The sequence below is a fragment of the Struthio camelus genome, chromosome 1 (assembly GCF_040807025.1).
Source record: "Struthio camelus isolate bStrCam1 chromosome 1, bStrCam1.hap1, whole genome shotgun sequence".
In the NCBI taxonomy this organism is placed as follows: Eukaryota; Metazoa; Chordata; class Aves; order Struthioniformes; family Struthionidae; genus Struthio; species Struthio camelus.
In genome coordinates, this window is record NC_090942.1 from 56,421,739 (window position 1) to 56,441,749 (window position 20,011).

The 20,011-nt window shown below is 52.7% G+C and overlaps 3 protein-coding genes across 5 annotated transcripts; 1 reads left to right on the forward strand and 2 right to left on the reverse strand.

Moving 5' to 3' along the window:
• Positions 1-941: 941 nt before the first annotated feature.
• On the reverse strand, positions 942-3,233 carry SMDT1 (single-pass membrane protein with aspartate rich tail 1). 2 transcript variants are annotated; one of them, XM_068940659.1, is made up of 3 exons: positions 2,970-3,233; positions 2,149-2,289; positions 942-1,227 (listed from the first exon to the last, which is right to left on the reverse strand). In XM_068940659.1, the coding sequence occupies exons 1-2, from the start codon at positions 3,123-3,125 to the stop codon at positions 2,152-2,154; spliced, it is 294 nt and encodes a 97-aa protein (XP_068796760.1). In that variant the 5' UTR covers positions 3,126-3,233; the 3' UTR covers positions 942-1,227; positions 2,149-2,151. The 2 variants fall into 2 exon arrangements, with proteins under 2 accessions (XP_068796760.1, XP_068796751.1); XM_068940650.1 differs by having other exon boundaries at positions 2,114-2,289; positions 2,970-3,217.
• Positions 3,234-3,749: 516 nt separating this feature from the next.
• On the reverse strand, positions 3,750-12,070 carry PHETA2 (PH domain containing endocytic trafficking adaptor 2). The gene is made up of 3 exons (XM_068940625.1): positions 11,952-12,070; positions 9,898-10,050; positions 3,750-9,314 (listed from the first exon to the last, which is right to left on the reverse strand). The coding sequence occupies exon 3, from the start codon at positions 9,290-9,292 to the stop codon at positions 8,489-8,491; it is 804 nt and encodes a 267-aa protein (XP_068796726.1). The 5' UTR covers positions 9,293-9,314; positions 9,898-10,050; positions 11,952-12,070; the 3' UTR covers positions 3,750-8,488.
• Positions 12,045-19,716, forward strand: NAGA (alpha-N-acetylgalactosaminidase). 2 transcript variants are annotated; one of them, XM_068940584.1, is made up of 8 exons: positions 12,045-12,479; positions 13,203-13,377; positions 13,566-13,743; positions 14,345-14,439; positions 15,110-15,271; positions 15,758-15,955; positions 16,496-16,639; positions 17,239-19,716. In XM_068940584.1, the coding sequence occupies exons 1-8, from the start codon at positions 12,319-12,321 to the stop codon at positions 17,410-17,412; spliced, it is 1,287 nt and encodes a 428-aa protein (XP_068796685.1). In that variant the 5' UTR covers positions 12,045-12,318; the 3' UTR covers positions 17,413-19,716. The 2 variants fall into 2 exon arrangements, with proteins under 2 accessions (XP_068796685.1, XP_068796693.1); XM_068940592.1 differs by having other exon boundaries at positions 12,191-12,479; positions 16,874-19,716.
• Positions 19,717-20,011: the final 295 nt, after the last annotated feature.

The following is a 20,011-nucleotide window of genomic DNA, read 5'->3' on the forward strand; positions in this document are numbered from 1 at the left end:
TGCTCTGACACTGCCCTCTCCCTTGTGCGGACATCTGTATAACTGCACAACCAGCCAGACTAGGGGAGCTCACATTAAAAGAAACTTTGCTTTTTAACAGTTACTTGAATCCTGAAGAGAAAGGTGGCAGTCAACAGGCCAGACCTAGTGTCCAGAAACAGAGAAAGACGTAATTGCTTCTTCTTGTGGCAATACTGGCTTAAAAAAAAAAAAAAAACCCACAAATTTGACCTTAATATTTCCAGTTATTGGCGAAAACAACTGGTATTCCACTGGTCTGAAGTAACAAGATATCCTAGGCACACACTAGCAGTAAAGAAAGATCTTGAAGTTTATTACTGATTGCTTTAACTGCCCTAATGAACACTTTTGAGGAAAAAAAAAAAAAAAAAGGGTTGCAATTTACACACAGCTAAGAAAATAAATATATTAGGGCTCATACAGAAGTACAGAATGGCAATTACAAGATATCTGTGGCCAGTGCATTCAGAGTGAATCTCCTTATTCCTAGATAACGTGCTGTAGAACACATCAGCTGAGTTAGTTTGCCACTTAACCTTTCCATTAGCAAACCTACTCAGAACTTTGACTCTGCAAGGTCATACTGTTTTATCCTCAGTGAGATGAAATTCATTATGTGGTCTCTGTCAGACATAACTGCATAGCGGCAGATTACAGAGCAACGTTATCTGAACTGTAGTGCCAGTGTCAACGTCCGCTCCATGCTTTTTATGGGAGTTTGCTGTGACTAGCTTGTTCCTCTAGGATTCCTGTTGCGTACATTAGATGGCACACTACTGAATCTCATGGAAAGGACACAAAACCACACATGAATAGGATCAGAACCTCCTCACTTGAAGACATATGGAGGTAGAAAGGTTAAGACAGAAATGCTATGTCATAGGCACATGATCTATAAAAACAAGAAAACAAAGCCATACTTCTCAGTCTGTTGTTCTTTAATTATGTTTTCCGTTTAGCTAATGAAAGGAATCCCAAGCAGTCTTCTGTGAGGTGAAGACAGTGTATGCAAGGATGTAGTCCTATCAATTATTCCCTTCCACCCTGAGCTACAATTTTCTCTCATACAGACATGCATAGGACATTTACTGGCAAAGGGGATGCAGCGCCCCCTGTCCTCCTCCTTAGGAAGGGCAAAACAGGTGACAGATGTCAGAACCATTTCTTTGCCAATGGCTTCCTCATTTTTGTTCTTCCATTCCAATTCTGCAAAGAGATGAAAAAAAAAGCATTACTTGCGAAAGGATCAACCTTGTATTATTCTTCGGATATAGCATACCAAGCTCCAAACCATGTCCCTCCACAAAAACCACACAAGGTGGGAGTTTATATAAAACAAACTTCTAACAGGCTGTTGCAGTCATTCCAACTTTTTAATTCATTGTCTTTAGCTACACAGCATGTTCTGGAAAATTCCTTTATCAAATGGAACACATCCACCAGACTGATTCCTGGAGCTGAGCAAGAATCAGATGCACTCAAACCTAAAATGTTTACACAAGAAGGGCAAGGCAAACGGAATAACGTAAAATAGAGTGAAGTGTGGCGTAGTGTAGATACAATTCTGCTTTTCCTTCATCTGATGACTCCAAAAGATCCAACTATTCCTGAGATCAGTGTCGTAACAACACCTACCTGACACTTTGACCTGATGGATTCTGGAATTCTCTCAAATTGTTGACTTCTACATCATAATTTCATACAATGAGTGACTATTATTTAAAATACTAGTTAGCAGAAGACTTTTAAAAAGGTAATAACATGTAATAACAATTTGATACTGAAGTCCCTCTTTTATTTTTGCAGTATAGACCTATAATCCTTCACTGACTACAGACAGTTTATTTACAGTTTATTATTTACAAGATCTAAAACAGTATCAATTTATTATATAGATCACAAAAGAATTTATGCTGTAGAGATTTCACATTCAGACACCAGTCTGGCCTACTCCAGTAGAAGAGAATAAAGTTTGTAGCCAGGGGTAATACAGCTGCATGTGATCTTTCAAAGCTGTTGTCTGTATTTCCTAGTCTGTCATTCTGCTCCCTGCCCCCAGCCAGCAAGAAATATTCAGACAAATTATACTTACAAATAATTAGATTGCTGGTGACGTTAACAACATACCCTTTAATCGTCGTCGTCGTCATCTTCTGGGACAAAGATATCATGTTCTTCCAGTAGGGCTGCAAAGTTCTTACTGATCTGAGTTCCAACGTACAGGAAAGGGATCACAACGCTAAATACTCTGAGGAGGCCAAAGGGCATCTACAAGGATTCAATTGGAAAGGATAACTCTTCACCCGCAGGTTGCACTCTGGCACAATTTCGGTCCCTCTGGCTCTACAGACACGCAGAGGGGCTGCAAAGCCGGAAGCGTCTGTCACCGCCCCCTACACCAAACCCACCGCGAGCGCGTTGCACTCTGTTAACAAGCACTTCGGTAGCAGACAGCAAGAAACCTGCAGGGGATTCGGGACAAACGGCAGCAGCTAAGGAAGGCAAAAATTGTTGCCTGTGAGAAACGGCATCGGACCAGCAGCCGCGCCGAGGGGCAGGGGAACGACGCGCAGAGCGCGATAAGCCGCGGTACCGCCTGCCTGCCCGCCCCTGTCTCGGCGGCGCTTTAAACACAGCCCTGAAGCGAGCAACTGCCTAACGCCGGGTACACCTTGGAAACATGGTTAAAACTGGCCATAACCGGCGCGGCGCCCGCCAGGCCCCGCTGGCGGCGGAGCAGCGCTGCGACCCGCCGGCCCCGGTCCTCCCCCCAGCACTTCCGCCTCTCTCCGCCCCGCCCACAGCCGTCACGCTCATTAGCCTAGCCCCCTGTCACTCAACACCGCCGTCCCCGCCCCCAAAGGACATTGCGGCAGCCATTGGCCCAGGTCGCCATCAATACGCCGCTCTCTGCCTCCCATTGGCTGCCTTCCTCGCGACTCGCTCACCTTAACCGGCTGGGGCAAAATGGCGCCGCTGCGAGTGACGGTGGCACTGCGGGAGGGCACAACGGGTACGGCCGGGGCGCGGCGCAGCCCGCCCGCGCCCGCCCGCGCCGAGGAAGCCCCGGCCGCCGCCAGGAAGCGCCCGGCTGCCGCTGCCATCGTCCTTACTGCCCCCCCCCGTCCGGTGCTGGAGCGGCTGAGCCGAGGCGGCAGCAGTGACGGCGGCAGCGGCGACGCCTCCAACTCTCGCGATGCTTTGGAGGTGGGGAGGGAGAGGGAGGTCGGCAGTGCGCACGCGCGGCGGGGGCGAGGCGTCCGGCCCCCGGGGGCTGCCGGGAAGGAGGGCGCTCTGCCGCCATGTGGGAGCCGGGGGTGGGGGGCCGCGGGGTCGCGGTGTCCCGTGGCCTGGCGGGTTCCCCCCCCCCCCCCCTTCCCCGGAAACGCCTTCGGCTTGAAATCAGAGGCGGAAACGTTGCCTTGGGCATCGTGGCTGCGTTTTCCGCAAAACGGGCTCGAAGATAGCGAGAAAGGTGGGAACAAATAACAGCCCCAACGACTCCCTGAGGTGTTGTTATTTTCTCTCTTCGCCGTCGAGTTACCGCGGAAGGAGAAAGGAAAAGAGAAGTACCCTGCGTCGTCCCGCGCAAAGTGCTCATCGTGGACAGGCAACCGAGAGAAAACTGAGGCTGAGTAACGCTAAAAAACATGAATGGCGAGAGCCGCTACGCGGTGGAAAAGCTTTTCTTGGGTGTTATGTGCGTACAATTCTATTAGTAGCAGATAGATTACAAATAAAAACGATTTATTCAGCTTACTGGCATAAAATGCAAATGTTAACAATGTATTGAAATGCATAATACACACTTTTTCCGCATGTAAAAGACAGGCACATGCAAAGTTGCCTTTTCAAACAAAAATGAACACATTATCTACTTAATATAAGCACCTCAAAACAAGAGAGTGTTTCTGCAAGTTGCACGTAGTGTCACCTGTTAATTGTGCAGATTTTAAAGTACATTTGATGCTGGTGAAAGATGCCACTGAAACTTGAACTCTGCAAAGGTCCCAGTGCGTTTCAGTGGTTTTTGTTTCTTTTAAGTTTCGCCACAAAGGCAGTTGAGAGGGGTGAGTTGGGGGGGGGTTACGTTCCCCCTACCCCATTCACGCAGTAACTATTGTGACGGGAAGCGTTTCTCCATTCTTAATCATGAGTGTCGAACAAATGGCTAGCAGATAGCCACTGGTAAAATTTTTAGGTTACTCTTACCACTAGGACCTGGATTCAGATCGAGTGGAAAACATCACAGTGGTTGTTTTATGAAAAGATACATGTGCATAAATCAATACATTATGAGTATGAGTTTGAAATCCCTTCCTCAGAAGAACACAAGTATTTCATCATTTTTTTTAGCAGGACTGGGAGCCCTATTGGCAAAGCCTACAAAAAAACATGTCGGCATCGCCCTCCTTCTTTAGGTCTTCAGTTTATTTTAAATTCAAGCGTTCTGGTTCAAGCATTTCTCGCTCATCACTTTTGCATATTGTTCTAAAAAGAATTGCTAGAAAAGAAAGTGACTTCAGTACTTTGAGAAAAATAGCCTTTCGGCTTCAAAATATCCAGTTCCCCTTTGGCTAGGGATCCTGTTTTGTGCTGCCAGAGGTTTTCCATTTTAAAAAATAATAAAGGGAGGAAGAGAAGGCGGGACGTGGAGCAGTCCAAACCTGAATGGCTGGAGAAAAACACTGTTGCAATCATCAGTCTCATTTTGCTATAGGGGATAAATGTGCTAGCAGGCAGGGAAAATTCTCTCCTTTTCGTGTAATGATCTGAGCCTGCGCATACAGAGGGAGCACGGTCCATTAACAAGATGAATGTGCAAGCTCAGGAAACAGAAATCCTGACCTTTTGCCGGGGGGCTGCTTCAAAGGGTTGTTTCACAGCCAGCATAACTGATCACAGATGAGCTGCTTTGGTATAGGCTACCTCAAAGAAGCTGGTAGAGCACCAGCTAGTTGATTCCTGCCTAATGAAGCAAGTGCTGGTCGGCCAACAAGATCGCTTCTACGTGTGCACGTGTGCATGTTTGCACATACACATTTTTGGCACAGATCCAATAATGATTCTTTTAACTCAAAAAAGGGCAGTCCCTGCTGTGGAATGGGCTACACTGGGACGGTGAGGAAGCTCCGAACAAGCGCATCTAAAGTTGCAGAGCACTTTCAAGATCTAGCAAATGCCCACTGCGTAGACTGCTAGGCGAGGCAGGAATATTGTTCAGAATTCAGCCATTTTCTTAGCACTGTGGAACAAAACGCAAAATTACTTAAAATGCAGTCAGACAGAAAGCAGAGCGCAGGTCCTCATTTGAGGGATTTAGGATTTACTTGGAGTGTGTACTAATGCAAAGCCAGGTAGCGTGGAAATTGTGTGATTTGAATGGGACAGATTAAAGCATTAAATATAAGCTCTTCAGTAGTGTTACTAGCGCTATCCTGGCTTATTGAAACAAACTAAGCTTCTTAAAAATGAAACTGCCCTTCAATGAATAATACTGTTTGACAGAACTGGCTTTGTTAATTTATTATCTGTTTTAAGTCAGTCCCAATTCCTGGGTTTCGTGTAGGAACTGCCGTCATATTTTGATTTAGTTTGGAAGGTAAATCTTTACTGTCACACTGCCTTCTATAGGTTTGAGACATCAGGAATATTCTTCTCTTCCTATTAGATAAGGAAACAAAAAAACGCTCACCAAACCTGACCATGGCCCCCAAATATCTGCAGTCAACATGACAAGGCACCAGATGATGCTTGCCATTCGCTGGTGCTGCTGAGCTGGAATGGGGAAGGGGGCAGATTCCCCTCAGGGTCAACCTCTTAAAGCAGCAGCTGAGGCAGAGGTGGCCTGCAAGTTCAGGCAAGCGGACTGCTGAAGGAACCTGGGCACAGGCCCAGGGTTGTGTCAGAGCCAGGGCAGCTGCTGCCACTGAACATAGGAGCCTGAAACAGCTGGAAACAGGCAGTGCAAACATCTGCTCTCCCCATGCTCACACACACGCACATGGGAATCAGGAGTCACAAACGCCCCTGATGGACACGAGTCTATTCCTGGCCTACCTGCTCGTATTTCTTCCTTACTGTTTTCACTTAAGAAACAAAAATCCTCCAAAACCTGAACACTGCTACTATGAAGAAATACAGACATGAACTAGAGATGACTGGATTGCATCATTCATACATGAAAGTCATACTCCCACTGCCTGACGTTATTTTTTTTAAAAGATCTGATTTCATCTGATATGCCATCAAGCCCTAATCAGGCAGGAAACTTTTTATCCACAACTACCAGAGAGATATTTTCAAAGGCACCAAGTGTTAATGGCAGTCATTTGATTTCTGCCTTTGACAATGTCTATTGGCTATTGTGAAGTATTAAGCTGAGTGCATTTAACTCCAGAAAAGTGAATAGATACCCACCAGGCATGACTTGGAATGGCATCTTGCTTTTCTAGCAAGATTCCTTAATAGAACAGGGCAATAAAAACAAGTTTAACTCTGTTTTAGGGAAGATCGGAGACATAAGACTTCCATGTATTCTTCTGCTCTGAAAAGCAGCCCTTACCAAGAGGATATAAGTTATAAACACCATCTCCAGGATATTCTGAATAGCTTTATGTAAAGTCCCTGGACTAATGGACTCAGCACCCATGCACCTGGCTGCCCCCAAATCTGACTGCCTTTTAGCCAAAAAGTCTCCGACCTACTAGTTAATCACAAGTTCACATCTGTATAAAGGCAACAGGCCTGGCTCAACATAGTGCTTCTCATCTGCTAAAACAGGAAAAGCCGAGTGATGCTGACAAAAAATTGGAGGGAAGCACCAGCGGGTCAGGTTCTGGCTTTGGTAGAAGGAAACATGGCTTTTACGTTCAAGGCAAGTTCAAACATGGTTGACGCTCAAGGGCCAGGGAATAACTTACACCTCACACCTCCAGTTCTCTTTGGGGCCGACCCTTCTCCTCCCTGCTGCTCCGGAGCCTAGTAATATCTTTTCTTGCCTCCAACTGCTTGGCTCTGCCAGGCGCGCCACGGAGCTTGGCAAAAGAAGCTCTGCAAGAGCTCTGGACACTGTCTTCAGCAATCCTAGAGGCAATAGAGGCCAACAAGCAGGCTGTACCATATATGGCACTTTCCAGGAGCTGTGGTCTGTACAGAGGCTGATAAATTCATCCCTGGGAAGACAGACAGGCTTTATTATTCCTGGTTTATAACAGGGAAGACTTGAGCCAGAGAAATTAACAGGCCTGGATATTGCTAGATAGTCAGAGCCCAAATCAGACTTGGGGAGCTCCTGACCTCAGCTTTTGGTTCAGACCGGGCCCAGAAAAGGGAGGATACGCAAGCTTGTGAAATCCACCCAAGACACCCTGAGGGGTTTAGCAGGGAGGAGGACTAGTGCAGATGAAAGTTAATACAAATGATGGACATAGCATGCATATGATGGATAAAATTGTGGCTATAGCAGTGCTCTAGTTTGGTACACAGCCCTGCTCCCCACCCTGCTAAGGAAGTTCCTAATATAGTGTAAGGAGAGGTTCCTGCATCCACGTATCCTGTTACTGAGTCCCACCTGTCTGGGCTTGACACTGTCACACAGTCGCAAGTCCAGAGCCAGCCAGGGCATGCTACAACGCATTACTGATACAAGTTTGGAAAGCTGAAAGGCTATGGTCTTAAACTTGAGCCCATTAGCACAGGCAGACCCAGGAAACAGAGTATGTGCCAGCCACTCGGTCAAATCCAAGTAGGGACCTATCAAGGTGAACCATGGCTCCTGGACCAGCCAAAACCACAGTGTCTCAAATATGTCCTTGTAAGGCCTACATGTGGCAGAAGAGGCACAAAGCTGTAGGTACCATTTAGGGCCAGCAGCCCACTGGAGGCATTTCGTAAGAACCCAGTCTTATCTACAACGAAAACAAAACTCACAGAACTTCAGCACAACACCACAGATGCTAATAAATGCTGACCTGTGCAAACTTTCACACTGAAAAACAAAACCAAAGGAATTGGTGAAGGAGAGGCTTTGGGGATGAAACACCCAAAGCATCCACCATCTCAGGATGGCAAGGATCAAGACAAGCCATTTGAGTGGAAACACGATGAGGCCCATTCTGTATGTGCCAGTTAGGGCCCCCTCTCACACCTCCTATCACCAGTGGAGAGTTCAAAGGCAGCTCTCCTGGATTACACGCTCTCCAGCTGTATAAAGCCTCGTGGAAACACAGAGAAAGTAAAAAATGAGGTCCAGTGAAGTCACAGGTCCCTCCTGTATGCCCTGTGAAGCATACACACAGCCCCCCCCCCCCCACACACACACACACACTCAGCCACCAAAAAGGGAAGAGGGCAAACAACGGCCCTCACTTCTCTTTTCCTGCATGGGTCAGCAGCCAGACGCAGCAACAGCTCTGCCAGAAGTCAGCTTGACGGGGGTTTGTGCCCTCTGTTTCCGCGCCCCATGTCACAGGTTTCCTCTCTGCTGCCTCTCCAGCCATTCCCGTCTCAGCACTGCAATCTCCTGCCCGTACCAGTTGTGCAGCTTCGAAAAGCAGGCCGTCTCTGGAGACACTGGGCTCTCCTGCAAAGCCAGTGAGAGGCCAGGCGCGGGGGACCCCACTGCGCTGCCGGCGGCCGAGCGCCGGCGCGGAGGCAGAGGCGGGGGCTTCGGATACCCCCCATCGCGGTCTGGGCAGGAGGTCCCCCCAGGGACATTGCTGCTACCCCATGTGGAGTAACCATTCTCCAAAACGGCGGGCTTCTCCTGGACAGGCGGCAAGGCAGGATTGGAGAGGTGCCTCTTCCTGCCCGAGGACGACCTCCTGGGCGACTTGCGGCAAGCAGCCAAGCTGTTGCAGGCCTCCTCCAGCTGCTTCTCTAGCTCCCTCACCACCAGCCGCATGTAATCAAAGCTGGCCCGTGAAAGCGCCTTCACCCAGGCCTCCATGGCAGCCTGCCCGTCGGCCACCAGCACGTAGGCCTTGGCGCCTGCATCATCGAAGCGGATGGCAAAGGCGAACTCCTCGGCAGCCTCACACAGCTCCACGGTGCAGCCCTCCAGCACCACCAGGCCCATGGGCTCCCGGCTTTCCTTATCCTCGAAGTAGAAGAGGAGGTTGCCCTTGAGGACGAACCAGCGGCGCTGGTAGGAGGTGGTGTGGTGGGCATGGTGGTGGTGCCGCTCCACGCGCTTGCGGAGGAAGCCAGCGTGGTCGGCAGGCGAGTCACAGGTGGCATAGTGCGCCACACTTCGCTCATTCAGCTTCATCGCTTCCCTGCTGGCAGCCCACCTAGGAGCAGAGGAAGAGACAGGGAAGAGGTCGGCTCGGGGCAAGGAACGATTCGCCCCTCCAGGAAAGGCCTGATCCTGCGCAGAGCCAGTCTGTGGGGAGAAGCACCCCTGACTCCAGCAGGCCCAGCAACACAACACCACTTAGCCCAGTATGTATCACTCACTGCAAACGGCAGGCCAGATTCCTCACTGGTGGAGAGGGAACGTCACCAGAGCTACCAAGATGCCCACCGTCTCCAGGGGGAAAACAATACAGCTCTTCCCTTTTTTTACTCCACTAACGTCCTACAGACATGAATGTTGCAGGGTCTTATGGGGTACATCAAAGAAATTTGCCTCTATGCCTAAGAGGCATTCATTTTGCCCTCTCCTCTATTAGAGACCAGGACAAACAGAGCATTTTCAGACCCAAGAGCTCAGGGAGCTTCATTTAAGCACCCTCTCCCTGCTCCCTGCCTACACTGAGGACCACCCAGCCCCATCAGCCTTCCTGGCGGCAAGTGCCTGCAGCCCAGCCTGCCTGCAGCCCAGTTTGCCTCCAGCACCGGCAGGTTGGGCGATGGGGCCGAGAGGTTCTTTACCAGCTGCGCTGGTCAGACTGCAATCCCTTGCCGTCTTCCTTGCGCAGGCTGCCTTCTTGATGAGGGCCTCCGAAGCTTCATCGTGCCCATCCCCATGTCCAGTCGGAGCTAAAGTGGCAGAGACGGAGTCACCACGACCAGAACAGCTTGGAGCTGAAAGAGGAGAAAGCTGCATCACTCAAACAGACCTTCCTGCTGCAAAAAGTCAAGGCAACGCAGAGCGTTCAGCGCACAGGAGCAGCTGGGGCCGGGCACCACAGCTGGGTGGCTCTGAAAAGCAGCTGGAGCAATATTTGGACATTTGCATTTGGCTTCAAAATCTCAGCCCCGTCCTAGCGCAGGCTGATACTCACACCCACAGGTACTTCCTGGAAACACTGCTGAGAAAGTGTTTTCTCCTGAGACACAAATACTGTTCCACCTCCCAAGGTGGTTCTACAAATGGGTTTTGGCTCCCGTGGGTTTGTTTGGGTTTTATTTAAAAATAAAGAGAGCTTTTGTAGAAGCACACCACTGCATCATCTGCACAGGCCCTGCGCAGGCAGTTCAGCCAACGGCACACAGCAGATCCCACGGACCGACGCGCTGAGAGCTGCCTTTGCACCTTCACAACTGCAAATGTGGGCTCAACCGCTAAAACACCACATAAAGTAACATGCCAAAAATAAACCACAATCGCAACCCCCAGCCAAGTCTTGGAGGGGGGAAGGAGGTCCTCCTGCTCAGGGGAAGGCAACCTCTAGCTTCCCTCCAGAGCCCTTCTCCTCTCTCCCGGCTTGCAAGGCAGCGCCCTGAGGACGAGGGGGCACGGACACAAGTTGCAGAAAAGAAGTGATCCAGCTGGACGTAAGGAAAACGCTCTGCCCTTGGCCCAGGCGCCCAGAGGAACCTCCGTCCTTGGAGATACGCAGCGCTGGCCCGGACAGGCCCGGGGCAGCGCGCACTGGCTCTGGAGTGTAGGGCTGGAGCAGGCAGCACTGGGGTCACTTCTGGCTGCAACGGTCCCATAGTGTGCAGAGCGAGTGAGGGAGTGTGTGTGTGTGCATGTGCGTGTGCATGAGCGTGTGTGTGTGGATGCCACGCTGGGCTGGCTCTGTGTGTGTGTGTACACGTGCGCATGTGTGTGTGTGCATGCCATGCCGGGCTGGCTCTGTGTGTGTGTGTGTGTGTGTGTGTGTGTGTGCATGTGCTCATGACATGTTGGGCTGGCTCTGTGTGTGCATGCATATGTGTGTGCATGCATATGTGTGTGCATGTGTACGTGTGTGTGTGCAGCATGCTGGGCTGGCTCTGTGTGTGTGTGTGCTTATGTGTGTGCATGGCATGTTGGACTGGCTCTGTGTGTGCATGCATAAGTGTGTGCATGCATGTGTGGGTATGAGTGCAGCATGCTGGGCTGGCTCTGTGTGTGTGTGCATGTGTGCATATGTGTGTGCATGGCATGTTGGGCTGGCTCTGTGTGCATGGGTGCATGTGTGTGTGTGTGTGTGTGCGTGTGTGTGTGCACCATGCTGCACGCTGTGGTGTGTGTGTGTGCATGCCATGCTGGGTTTGCTCCGTGTGTGTGTCCCGTCCACACGGTGCCCGCGGGTGCCGGGCTCGGCGCGGCCCCCCGCAGCCCCCCCAGCCCCGTCCCGTCCCCTCTCACCTCCGCTGGGCCCCGGTGGCGGCGGCGCCGGCTCCGGGTCCCGGGGCCTCCGGCTGCCCACAGCTCCCCCTCCCCTGCTCTGCACCCCCCGAGGCAGGCGGCCCCCCGCGCCCCCCGCTCCCGCCCTGCTCGCCGCTGCAGCCTCTGCCCCGCTGGCAGCGGGCAAGGCAGGGAGCAAGAAGCGGACCCTTCCCCTCGACGCCCTGCTCCGGGGAGAGGTGGGGGGCGCCAGCCTCCCCCCCCCGCCCCCCCTTTGCACAGATATCGCGATGCGACAGTGACGGAGAGCAGCAGCGACGGGGCGCGATGCCAGCTGCGAGGCATCGAGGGCTGCGAGGGGGCCGGGGCGGGGGGCGGAGGAGGAGGAGGAGGAAGGGGGGGGGGCATGCACCCAGCGACAGGGTACCTTAGCGATGGGGCGCTGGCGGCAGCAGCGGCTGCGGGGCAGCACCGGGACGGCACCGGGCTCGGCGGCGGGGGCCGCGCCGGGGGCGGAGGCGGGCGGCCGGGTCAGGTGATGCGGGCGGGATCATGTGAGCGCGGCGGGGCCGTGCCGAGCCGAGCCGAGCCGAGCCGAGCCGGGCCGTGCCGAGCCGAGCCGAGCCGGACTGTGCGGAGCCGGGCCGAGCGGAGCCGAGCGGAGCGGAGCCGGGCCGGGCCGGGCCGAGCGGAGCGGAGCCGGGCCGGGCCGAGCCGAGCCGAGCCGGGCCGAGCCGAGCCGGGCTGTGCCCCGGCGGCTTCCCCCTTCTCCGCGGCTCTCGCCCCGTCGAGCGATGCGCCGGGCCTGGGGGCTGGTGGTGGCCTGGGCGCTGAGCCTGGCCTGCGGCCGGGCCCTGGACAACGGGTTGGCGCGGACCCCGCCGATGGGCTGGTTGGCCTGGGAGAGGTTTCGCTGCAACGTCGACTGCGAAGCAGACCCCCAAAACTGCATCAGGTGAGCAAAGGAGGGGTGGGGTGGGGGGCTGTAGCCCAGCAGCCGGCGGGCCAAGGCGTTGCGGGGATCCCGGACTGCCCCCGGCACGGGAAGCCCTCCTGCCTGGCTGCAAGGTGAAGTTGTCGGTAGGAAGGCGGGGTTGGTTTCGGGAGCGTCCCCTGTGTGGCGCGTGGCCGGGGGGATCCTGGCACGCGAGGTGAACGTGCGCGTTGGGGCTGCGCCGTGGCTGAGGGTGGGCAACGCACAAAAATCCTGCTGAACGGCGGGGAAGATGAAGGGAGGGTGGATGGGATGAATAAGGTGGTGGGACAGCCGGCCTGGGACTGCTTTGGCACAGTCTGTGCGACCTGGGGCAAATCCTGTAGCAGTGGGATAATGGTGCCTTGTGAAGACACTGGGAGAACTGGTATGTGTGAGATGAGGGGCTGAAGTACCCAAGGCTGAAAGATATGGCTGGGCCTTGCAAGGTGTCAGGGAAACATTTCCTCCCGGTGAGATCTGCCAGGCAACGAAAGGGCCGCACATGAGTCCTGGAGACCCTCCCATATCACCCAGGCTTGCATTGAGGTGGCAGGGGGTTGTGGACCCTCCAGAGCCCTAGCTAGTCTATAAATCCTGTTGGCCAGCAGCAGTAGGTTAGGTAAAGAGGTAGCAAGGGCTAAGTACTATGGCCTGACAGTGTTGTGCTCCCTCACCACATCTGAGTCTTGCCCCTCCCCACAGTGAGAAGCTCTTCTTTGACATGGCAGACCGCCTGGCAGAGGACGGCTGGAGGGAGCTGGGCTACAACTATATCAACATTGACGACTGCTGGTCAGCAAAGCAGAGGGATGCAGCAGGACAGCTGGTTCCTGATCCCAAGAGGTTTCCTCGAGGGATTAAGGCCTTGGCTGACTATGTAAGTGCATGTGGGAGAGGCTGGATCCAGAGGTAGGATGGAGATGGCAGGGGCGTCGCTGTCTCTATGCATCACCTTGGCTGGAGCTATTGAGACAGGAGGGCTGGCACGGGGTAGAGGAGCTCACTTCCCTGGGAAGCACCTTGGATCCCCTCTGTCCCCTCCTTGTAGCTCTCCTCTCCTGACAGGTCCATTCCCGGGGCCTGAAGCTGGGCATTTATGGAGACCTGGGCACCCTCACCTGTGGGGGCTACCCAGGCACCACAGTGGACCGCGTGGAGCAGGACGCCCAGACCTTTGCGCAGTGGGGTGTGGACATGCTGAAGCTGGATGGGTGCTACTCATCGGGGGAAGAACAGGCGGAGGGTAAAGGCTGAGGCTCGCTGGCTGGCTGGCGTTTCTCTCGTAGCTGCTTTGGTTGGGAGTGGCCGTCCATCTTCTGTCCTTGGAAATGCTTGGCCGGCTTTGGTTCTTTCTTCATGTCTCCTCTCGTGGGTCTTCACACCCCTGATGGGCTGGGGTTTGGGAAGTGTTTCCAAAAAAAGATGCCTCTCAGAGGGGTGGCAGGGCTTTTGGAGATGAGGCTTATCTGCACGTGAAGTAGGGCCCAGGGTGGGACTGGAGGAGGAGGGAGCCATCCTTGCTGGTCCCTTTCCTGCAGAAGTCACGTAGGCAGACCCGAGGTGAGCTCAGAGGGTGGTATTTCCGCCCCAGGATCGGAGCAGTAAGTGTTTGATCCTGAAAGAAGGCAGCTTTCATCTGTCTCCCAGGGTTAAATCTTTTCCCTGGGTGAGCCCATGGGTAGCTTTCTGAGGGCTGTCATTCCAGCAGGGCTGCCGTGGCCTTCCTGGGGGCTGGGTGCACTCTAGCGGCAGGGCAAAAGGGTTACCAGGGCAGCTCTTGGGCAAAGAGGAGCCCCAGAGATGGTATAATGCAAGTTCACCAGTCAATTTCTTCTCTCCCTAAGGCTACCCGAAGATGGCGAAGGCCTTGAACGCGACAGGCCGTCCCATAGTCTACTCCTGCAGCTGGCCGGCATATCAGGGTGGGCTCCCCCCGAAGGTGAGGGTTATCCCGACGTGTGCTGAGTCTGGTGGGTTTTCCCATGTCCCCTGTGCCCTGGGGAGCTCTCACTATGAGCTGCAGGAGCTCATGTGCTACACTTCTCTCTTATTTCTCTGCTCTTGATAGGATGGGTCTGCAGGTCCCAGGAGGGGAAATGACCTCCCTGCCAGGAATTAGCTTCCCATGGAAAACTGGGGTTCCCAGCATGACTAGGCCGTGGGAATTTGAAGAACAAAGACCATGAGACATGCTTTATCCACTCCCTTTCAGCTCATGTGGGCTTGATCCTGACAGCCTGTTCTCCCCAGTGTTGTCCTGTCTAGTTTAAATGCTTAAAATGGAGCTTCTACTCCTTCCCAGTAGACAATATTCCTAGTAACATTTCTTGTGACCTGAGCACGTATTTTTCCCCCTTCCACCTTCTGAATCAACCCCAAGCTGCCCTTGCTCCCTTCTTGCAACTGGTCTTATTCCCTCATAGCCTCTGTAGCTGTTTTGCCAGATATCGTGTCATATTGGGATATGCTTAGTCATATTGGGATGTGATTACGTACATAATCTGTAATTATGCAGTGTTGTCCTTCCCCAGATCCCTCTGGCTTGCAAACACTTTTTTTGCAGGCTCCATCCTCTCTCCCTCCTGCCTGACTCCTTTACTCCTCTCCAGGTGAACTACACCCTCCTGGCAGAGATCTGCAACCTCTGGCGTAACTATGGTGACATTCAGGACTCCTGGGACAGTGTGCTTTCCATCGTGGACTGGTTCTCCGCACACCAGGATGTGCTGCAGCCAGCTGCTGGCCCTGGCCACTGGAATGACCCAGACATGGTGCGGCTGGGTGGTATGTGCAAGGACCCAAGCCAGGGGTGGGGGATCTCCAGGGATCCCCTTCTAGATACAAAGCAAAGGAAGAGTGCTTGAGTAGGATCCACGTTGCTTCAGGCAGAAAAGGAAAAGCCCATGTTGCCCTGGCTAGGCTGATGGAAAAGCCTATATTGCAATGAACCCTCCACCCCTTGCGTGAACCTGTCCTGTTGCCCTGGTGTCCTTGTCCTTCCCTGTACACCGGCACAGCCTGGGGGAGGTATAGTGGTGAAGCTAAGGGTATTAGTGGGTGCTCTTCAATATGTGCTGATTATTTAGCACCTAGTAGAAATGGGACCTTCCAGCAGTGTTAGGCTCCTCGAAGGGAAGTGAAAGGCATGTGAGGTGCTTACTCCCCACCTAGCAGGCTGCAGCATCACCCAGTTAGACATGCAGACAAGTTTCTAATTCTTTTCTGCTTCCACTTGCTTTGTCCCCTCTCCTTTCCAGCTCATCATTGGAAACTTTGGCCTTAGCTACGAGCAGTCACGCTCCCAAATGGCCTTGTGGACAGTGATGGCAGCTCCACTCCTCATGTCCACTGACCTTCGCACCATCTCCTCAAGCGCCAAGGAGATCCTGCAGAACCGGCTGATGATCCAGATCAACCAGGATCCCCTGGGAATCCAGGGACGTAGGATTGTCAAGGTTAGGGAGAAGGCATATGCATTTGGGAGAGAGGAGAGAAAACAGGAGCAGCACAGGGGGAACACAGTAATGAGAGAGAGGGAGGGTATGTAGAGAAGCAGGAGCAGGAGACCTGTGGGGACAGGGACCTGCTAACTTAGCAACCCATTCAGGCAAGGTTAGAACTTATAGACCAGCATTTGTGTGTGCGCATCCCAGAACTTGCTGGTTTGGCTCCTCTTTCCCCTGCAAGGGTCTTTCCTGGAGCCCACTGCAGGCCCAGATGGTCTCATGCCCACGAGAGCAGACACAGGTTAGGCAGAGTCCAGTGAGAAATATCTCAGCTGGCACTTGCCTCCTGCCATCCTGTTCACCTTGAGTTGGTGGGCACCTCCTGCTCAGAGCTGCTCCTTGCTTCCCAGCAGGCAAAGTGATGAGGTACCCTAAGAGCCTGCAGCATTTGGGACACCATGCGGCCCTTTCCCCCTGCTCTGTCCCTGCAAGAGGGAGGGCCGGAGCTGGTTCTAGCGGCTCCACCTCACCGGCCTGTTCCCATCCCAGGAGAAATTCCACATCGAGGTGTTCCTGCGCCCACTATTGCACTCTGCCAGCGCTCTCGTCTTCTTCAGCCGGAGGACAGACATGCCATTCCGCTACACCACCAGCCTGGCCAAGCTCGACTTCCCAGACAGCACCACGTATGAGGTGAGCCCCACCAGCTGGCTGGGCCGGCCCCACAGCATCCGGACCCCCCCCCCCCTTCCCCAGCTCCCTCCTGTTGCCACCCTGTGCATTTGGGGTTGGGAAAGAGGGGAGTTTTGCCCTCCTGCTGGCTGCCTCCAGGTCAATGGGGAGGCCTGCTCCCCTGCCCTGAGCCATGTGCCACCAGCTGCTCTGTAGGGCTCTGAGGCCAAACACCCTTTTGCTGTGCTCTGGCAGGTGAATGTTTCCTGCTTCCCATGACATCTTCCTCTTCGAAGGGACACGCCATGAAGTCTCGGGGGTCTGCACTGCCTGGGACGCAGAAGGGACAGCTGATTTCCCTCCTCTTTTCTCTCAACTCTCACCCAGTCCCTGCAAGCCCTTGTACAACAGCGACCACTGAGGAGGGAGCCTGCAGGGTCTGGTCAAGTTTCGAGGCAGAGCCTGCGGTTAAGGCCATGTACTTAGGTGTGGTTTGGCCAACTCAGGCCAACTGCAAGCATAACAGCGGGCTGGGATTGTCACCAACCCTGGCTGGACTGGCAGCACCTCAGGACAGAGAATTTGTGGACATCCTGGTAATGACCGTCTCTTTCTTGCAGGTCCAAGACGTGTACAGTGGGAAGATCATCAGCGGCTTAAAGACAGGAGACAACTTCACAGTCGTGATTAACCCCTCAGGAGTGGTGATGTGGTATCTCTACCCCATGGCGCAGCCCTGGCGCTTAGTCAGACAGCAAGGCCCCAGGGGAGATATAAGCCCCGTCGTCCTGTGACAACGCACCCTGACGGTGCTCAGCACCAGGGCGTGGGGCAGGGCCAGGGTCATCTACGAGGCCCTGGAACACCTTCCTCTGCACTGCACAAGTGCCTCTCACTGACATTATTGACAGTGCAGGGGGATTACATTTACGCTGTTCCTCTGGTACAAACTTGATGATTTCTACCTAATCTGTGTAAAGGGGGACTTCTTGTTACCTGCTTCCTAACGGTGGTGGACAGCTTGATTCCTTGATCATTGCAAAGCGCTCCTGTGGAAAAAAAGCCATAAAAACAGGGTCCAGCCACTGTTTGAGCTTACCAATTCTGATACCTGAGCACTTCATCACTGCAAGGTGGGTACCACTTACCACTGCAGGAGCTGTTTTAACCAGACCTGCAGAAAAGCTTTAGATGCTTTAGTATCTTGTCAGGTAACAACTCCCCATATGTGTGATGAAGTGATGCTCAAGGATCAGACATGGTCGCCTTCTCTCCTTTGCTATAATCAACTTGGCTCAGAGTAAGTGGCTGTCAGTAGGGCTTCACCCCTCCACGTACCCTCTGTGAGACCAAGAGCTCATGGAGGTAGATGGTCCTGAGCACAGAGACCCAGGGACTCAAGTAGGTGCTAGCTTTGCTTGCAGGCCTGAGTCTGCTGCCCGTATCCTGGAGCACTACTACTGCCTAACAGGCATGCCAAAAAAAAAAAAAAAAACAAACTAGTCATGCCAAGCATTTCCTACCAACAAGCTTCACTGCCATACTGCTGGGGAAGGTCTTCAGTTAGTGGGTCAGGGCTGTATTAAAGTCCCTCTGCTGTCAGTTTACAACAGAGCAGAGCAAAAAACCCAGAAATGCCCATGCAGCACCCCAGTCGTCTTGCTGTGGTATAGCTTAGAAAACCTGCAGTGCTGGGCCTGTTGTGCCCATAACTGGCAGTGGGAAGTTACTGATGCTCAGTTTAGGTGCTCTTTAGAGTTGGGAGATGGTCACAGGTGCCTCCAAGCTGCAAGTTGCATCCTGGTCTTGCTTCATTTCAGCAGGAAAGCTGATTTTCCTGCTGAAAGGGGGCTCATCCCCTCTTCTAGCAGTCTGAACACTCCAGGGTTTCTCAGGGAAAGGCTCCTCTTTCTCCAAAGGGCAGCTACATACACAGCTCCATCACTTGAAGGAGCTGGCACTCACACCCTGGAAGGGCTTGGAGTGAGTTGTGGAATGAGCTCTGATTCATTTTGGTACTTTGGCTGTGCCTGACAGTCCTACAGCAGAGGCTGAGTATCTGCAACTGCTACCACAGCTGTTAGTCATAGTGGGACCAAAAACAAGGAAGAAAACTGCCATCCCTCCCAGGCACCAGTTCCTGCTGTTCCCCATATGGAAAAAAGCTGTGGCAAATAACTGAGTAGAAGATGAGGTGGGGTGAGGAACGTCTCAAAACATTGGGGAGGCTTTACCAATGGGCTGTTTCCTATCCTGGAGGCAGAAAAGAAGAACGTGGCAGATGCTACGCTCGCTCTGGCCTTTGTTGCTGGAAACAAGCAACGCTGATGCTTGCCCTTCCTTGGCTGTTGTAAACACAGGGATGCACTAAAGACGATATTGCTTAAAAATCTTCTCAGGATGCAGGAGAGGTTTATCTCACCTGATCTCATGTACTTCAATGTGTTGTCTTAGTGCCCAGGAGCCCACACACGAGCCAGCTAATGCACTGTGTTGCGGGAACACTCGCTGCTTCTCCTACCCCTGGGTCAGAGCAACTTTAGGAGAACCAGCTAAAGGCAAGCGCAGGCAGAACAGTTATCCAAATTTAGGTGAGACATGACCTACTGACCACACCTGACCCAGGAGAGGGGTGCAGCATTTGTTAAAATCCCCCCCTTGAACCACAGGGCAACTGAAGGAGACTGAATACAAGAATAAGCCTCAGATTGGGGAAGTGCCGCATTAAGATTTAACAAAAACAAAAAAAAAAAAGTTTCTCCTTTCAATTCACTCCAGCTGACAAAGGAGGGTTGGGAGCACACTCCAGTTCTTGGAGGACCAAATGGCTGACTCTAGCCACTCACAGACACTTTCTCCAAGTGTAGCAGCAAGATACTGAACATGATGCTTTGCAGTGCCAATACAAGAGAGGAAAAAAAAAAAAAACAAACAACTTCATGTCCATGGAGAGGAGCTGGCTTTGTTCTTGCTAAGTGATTTAGAAAATTTAAATAAAAGGGAAGCAGGTCTCAGACTGTCTCTTTCAGATTTATTCAGCATTGCTAGCTGCTTGGTTAATGCTGGATTTCAGGGTCAGTACCTCCAAAGAGGAAGAACTACACAAGGAGGTAGAACTGGTTTCCTGTCAGCAACTGATGCAGAATAGGAGACAGTTTTCTAGTAGTTACATTGTGCTTGGTAGGGCACCAGCTCTCACCGGCACAAGGGGAAATTCAAGATTATACAGTCAGCAGTGAAGTGTGATTTTTTTTCTTTAAAGTATATATATTTATCCCACATTGGTGGTGGGGGGGGGAAGCTGTATTAACTGGCTAGCTAGGAGTTCCTCTTAAAGACATGCTTGCAGTAAATATTCATAGGAGAGCTGCTAAAAATACAGCCTTAGTAAGG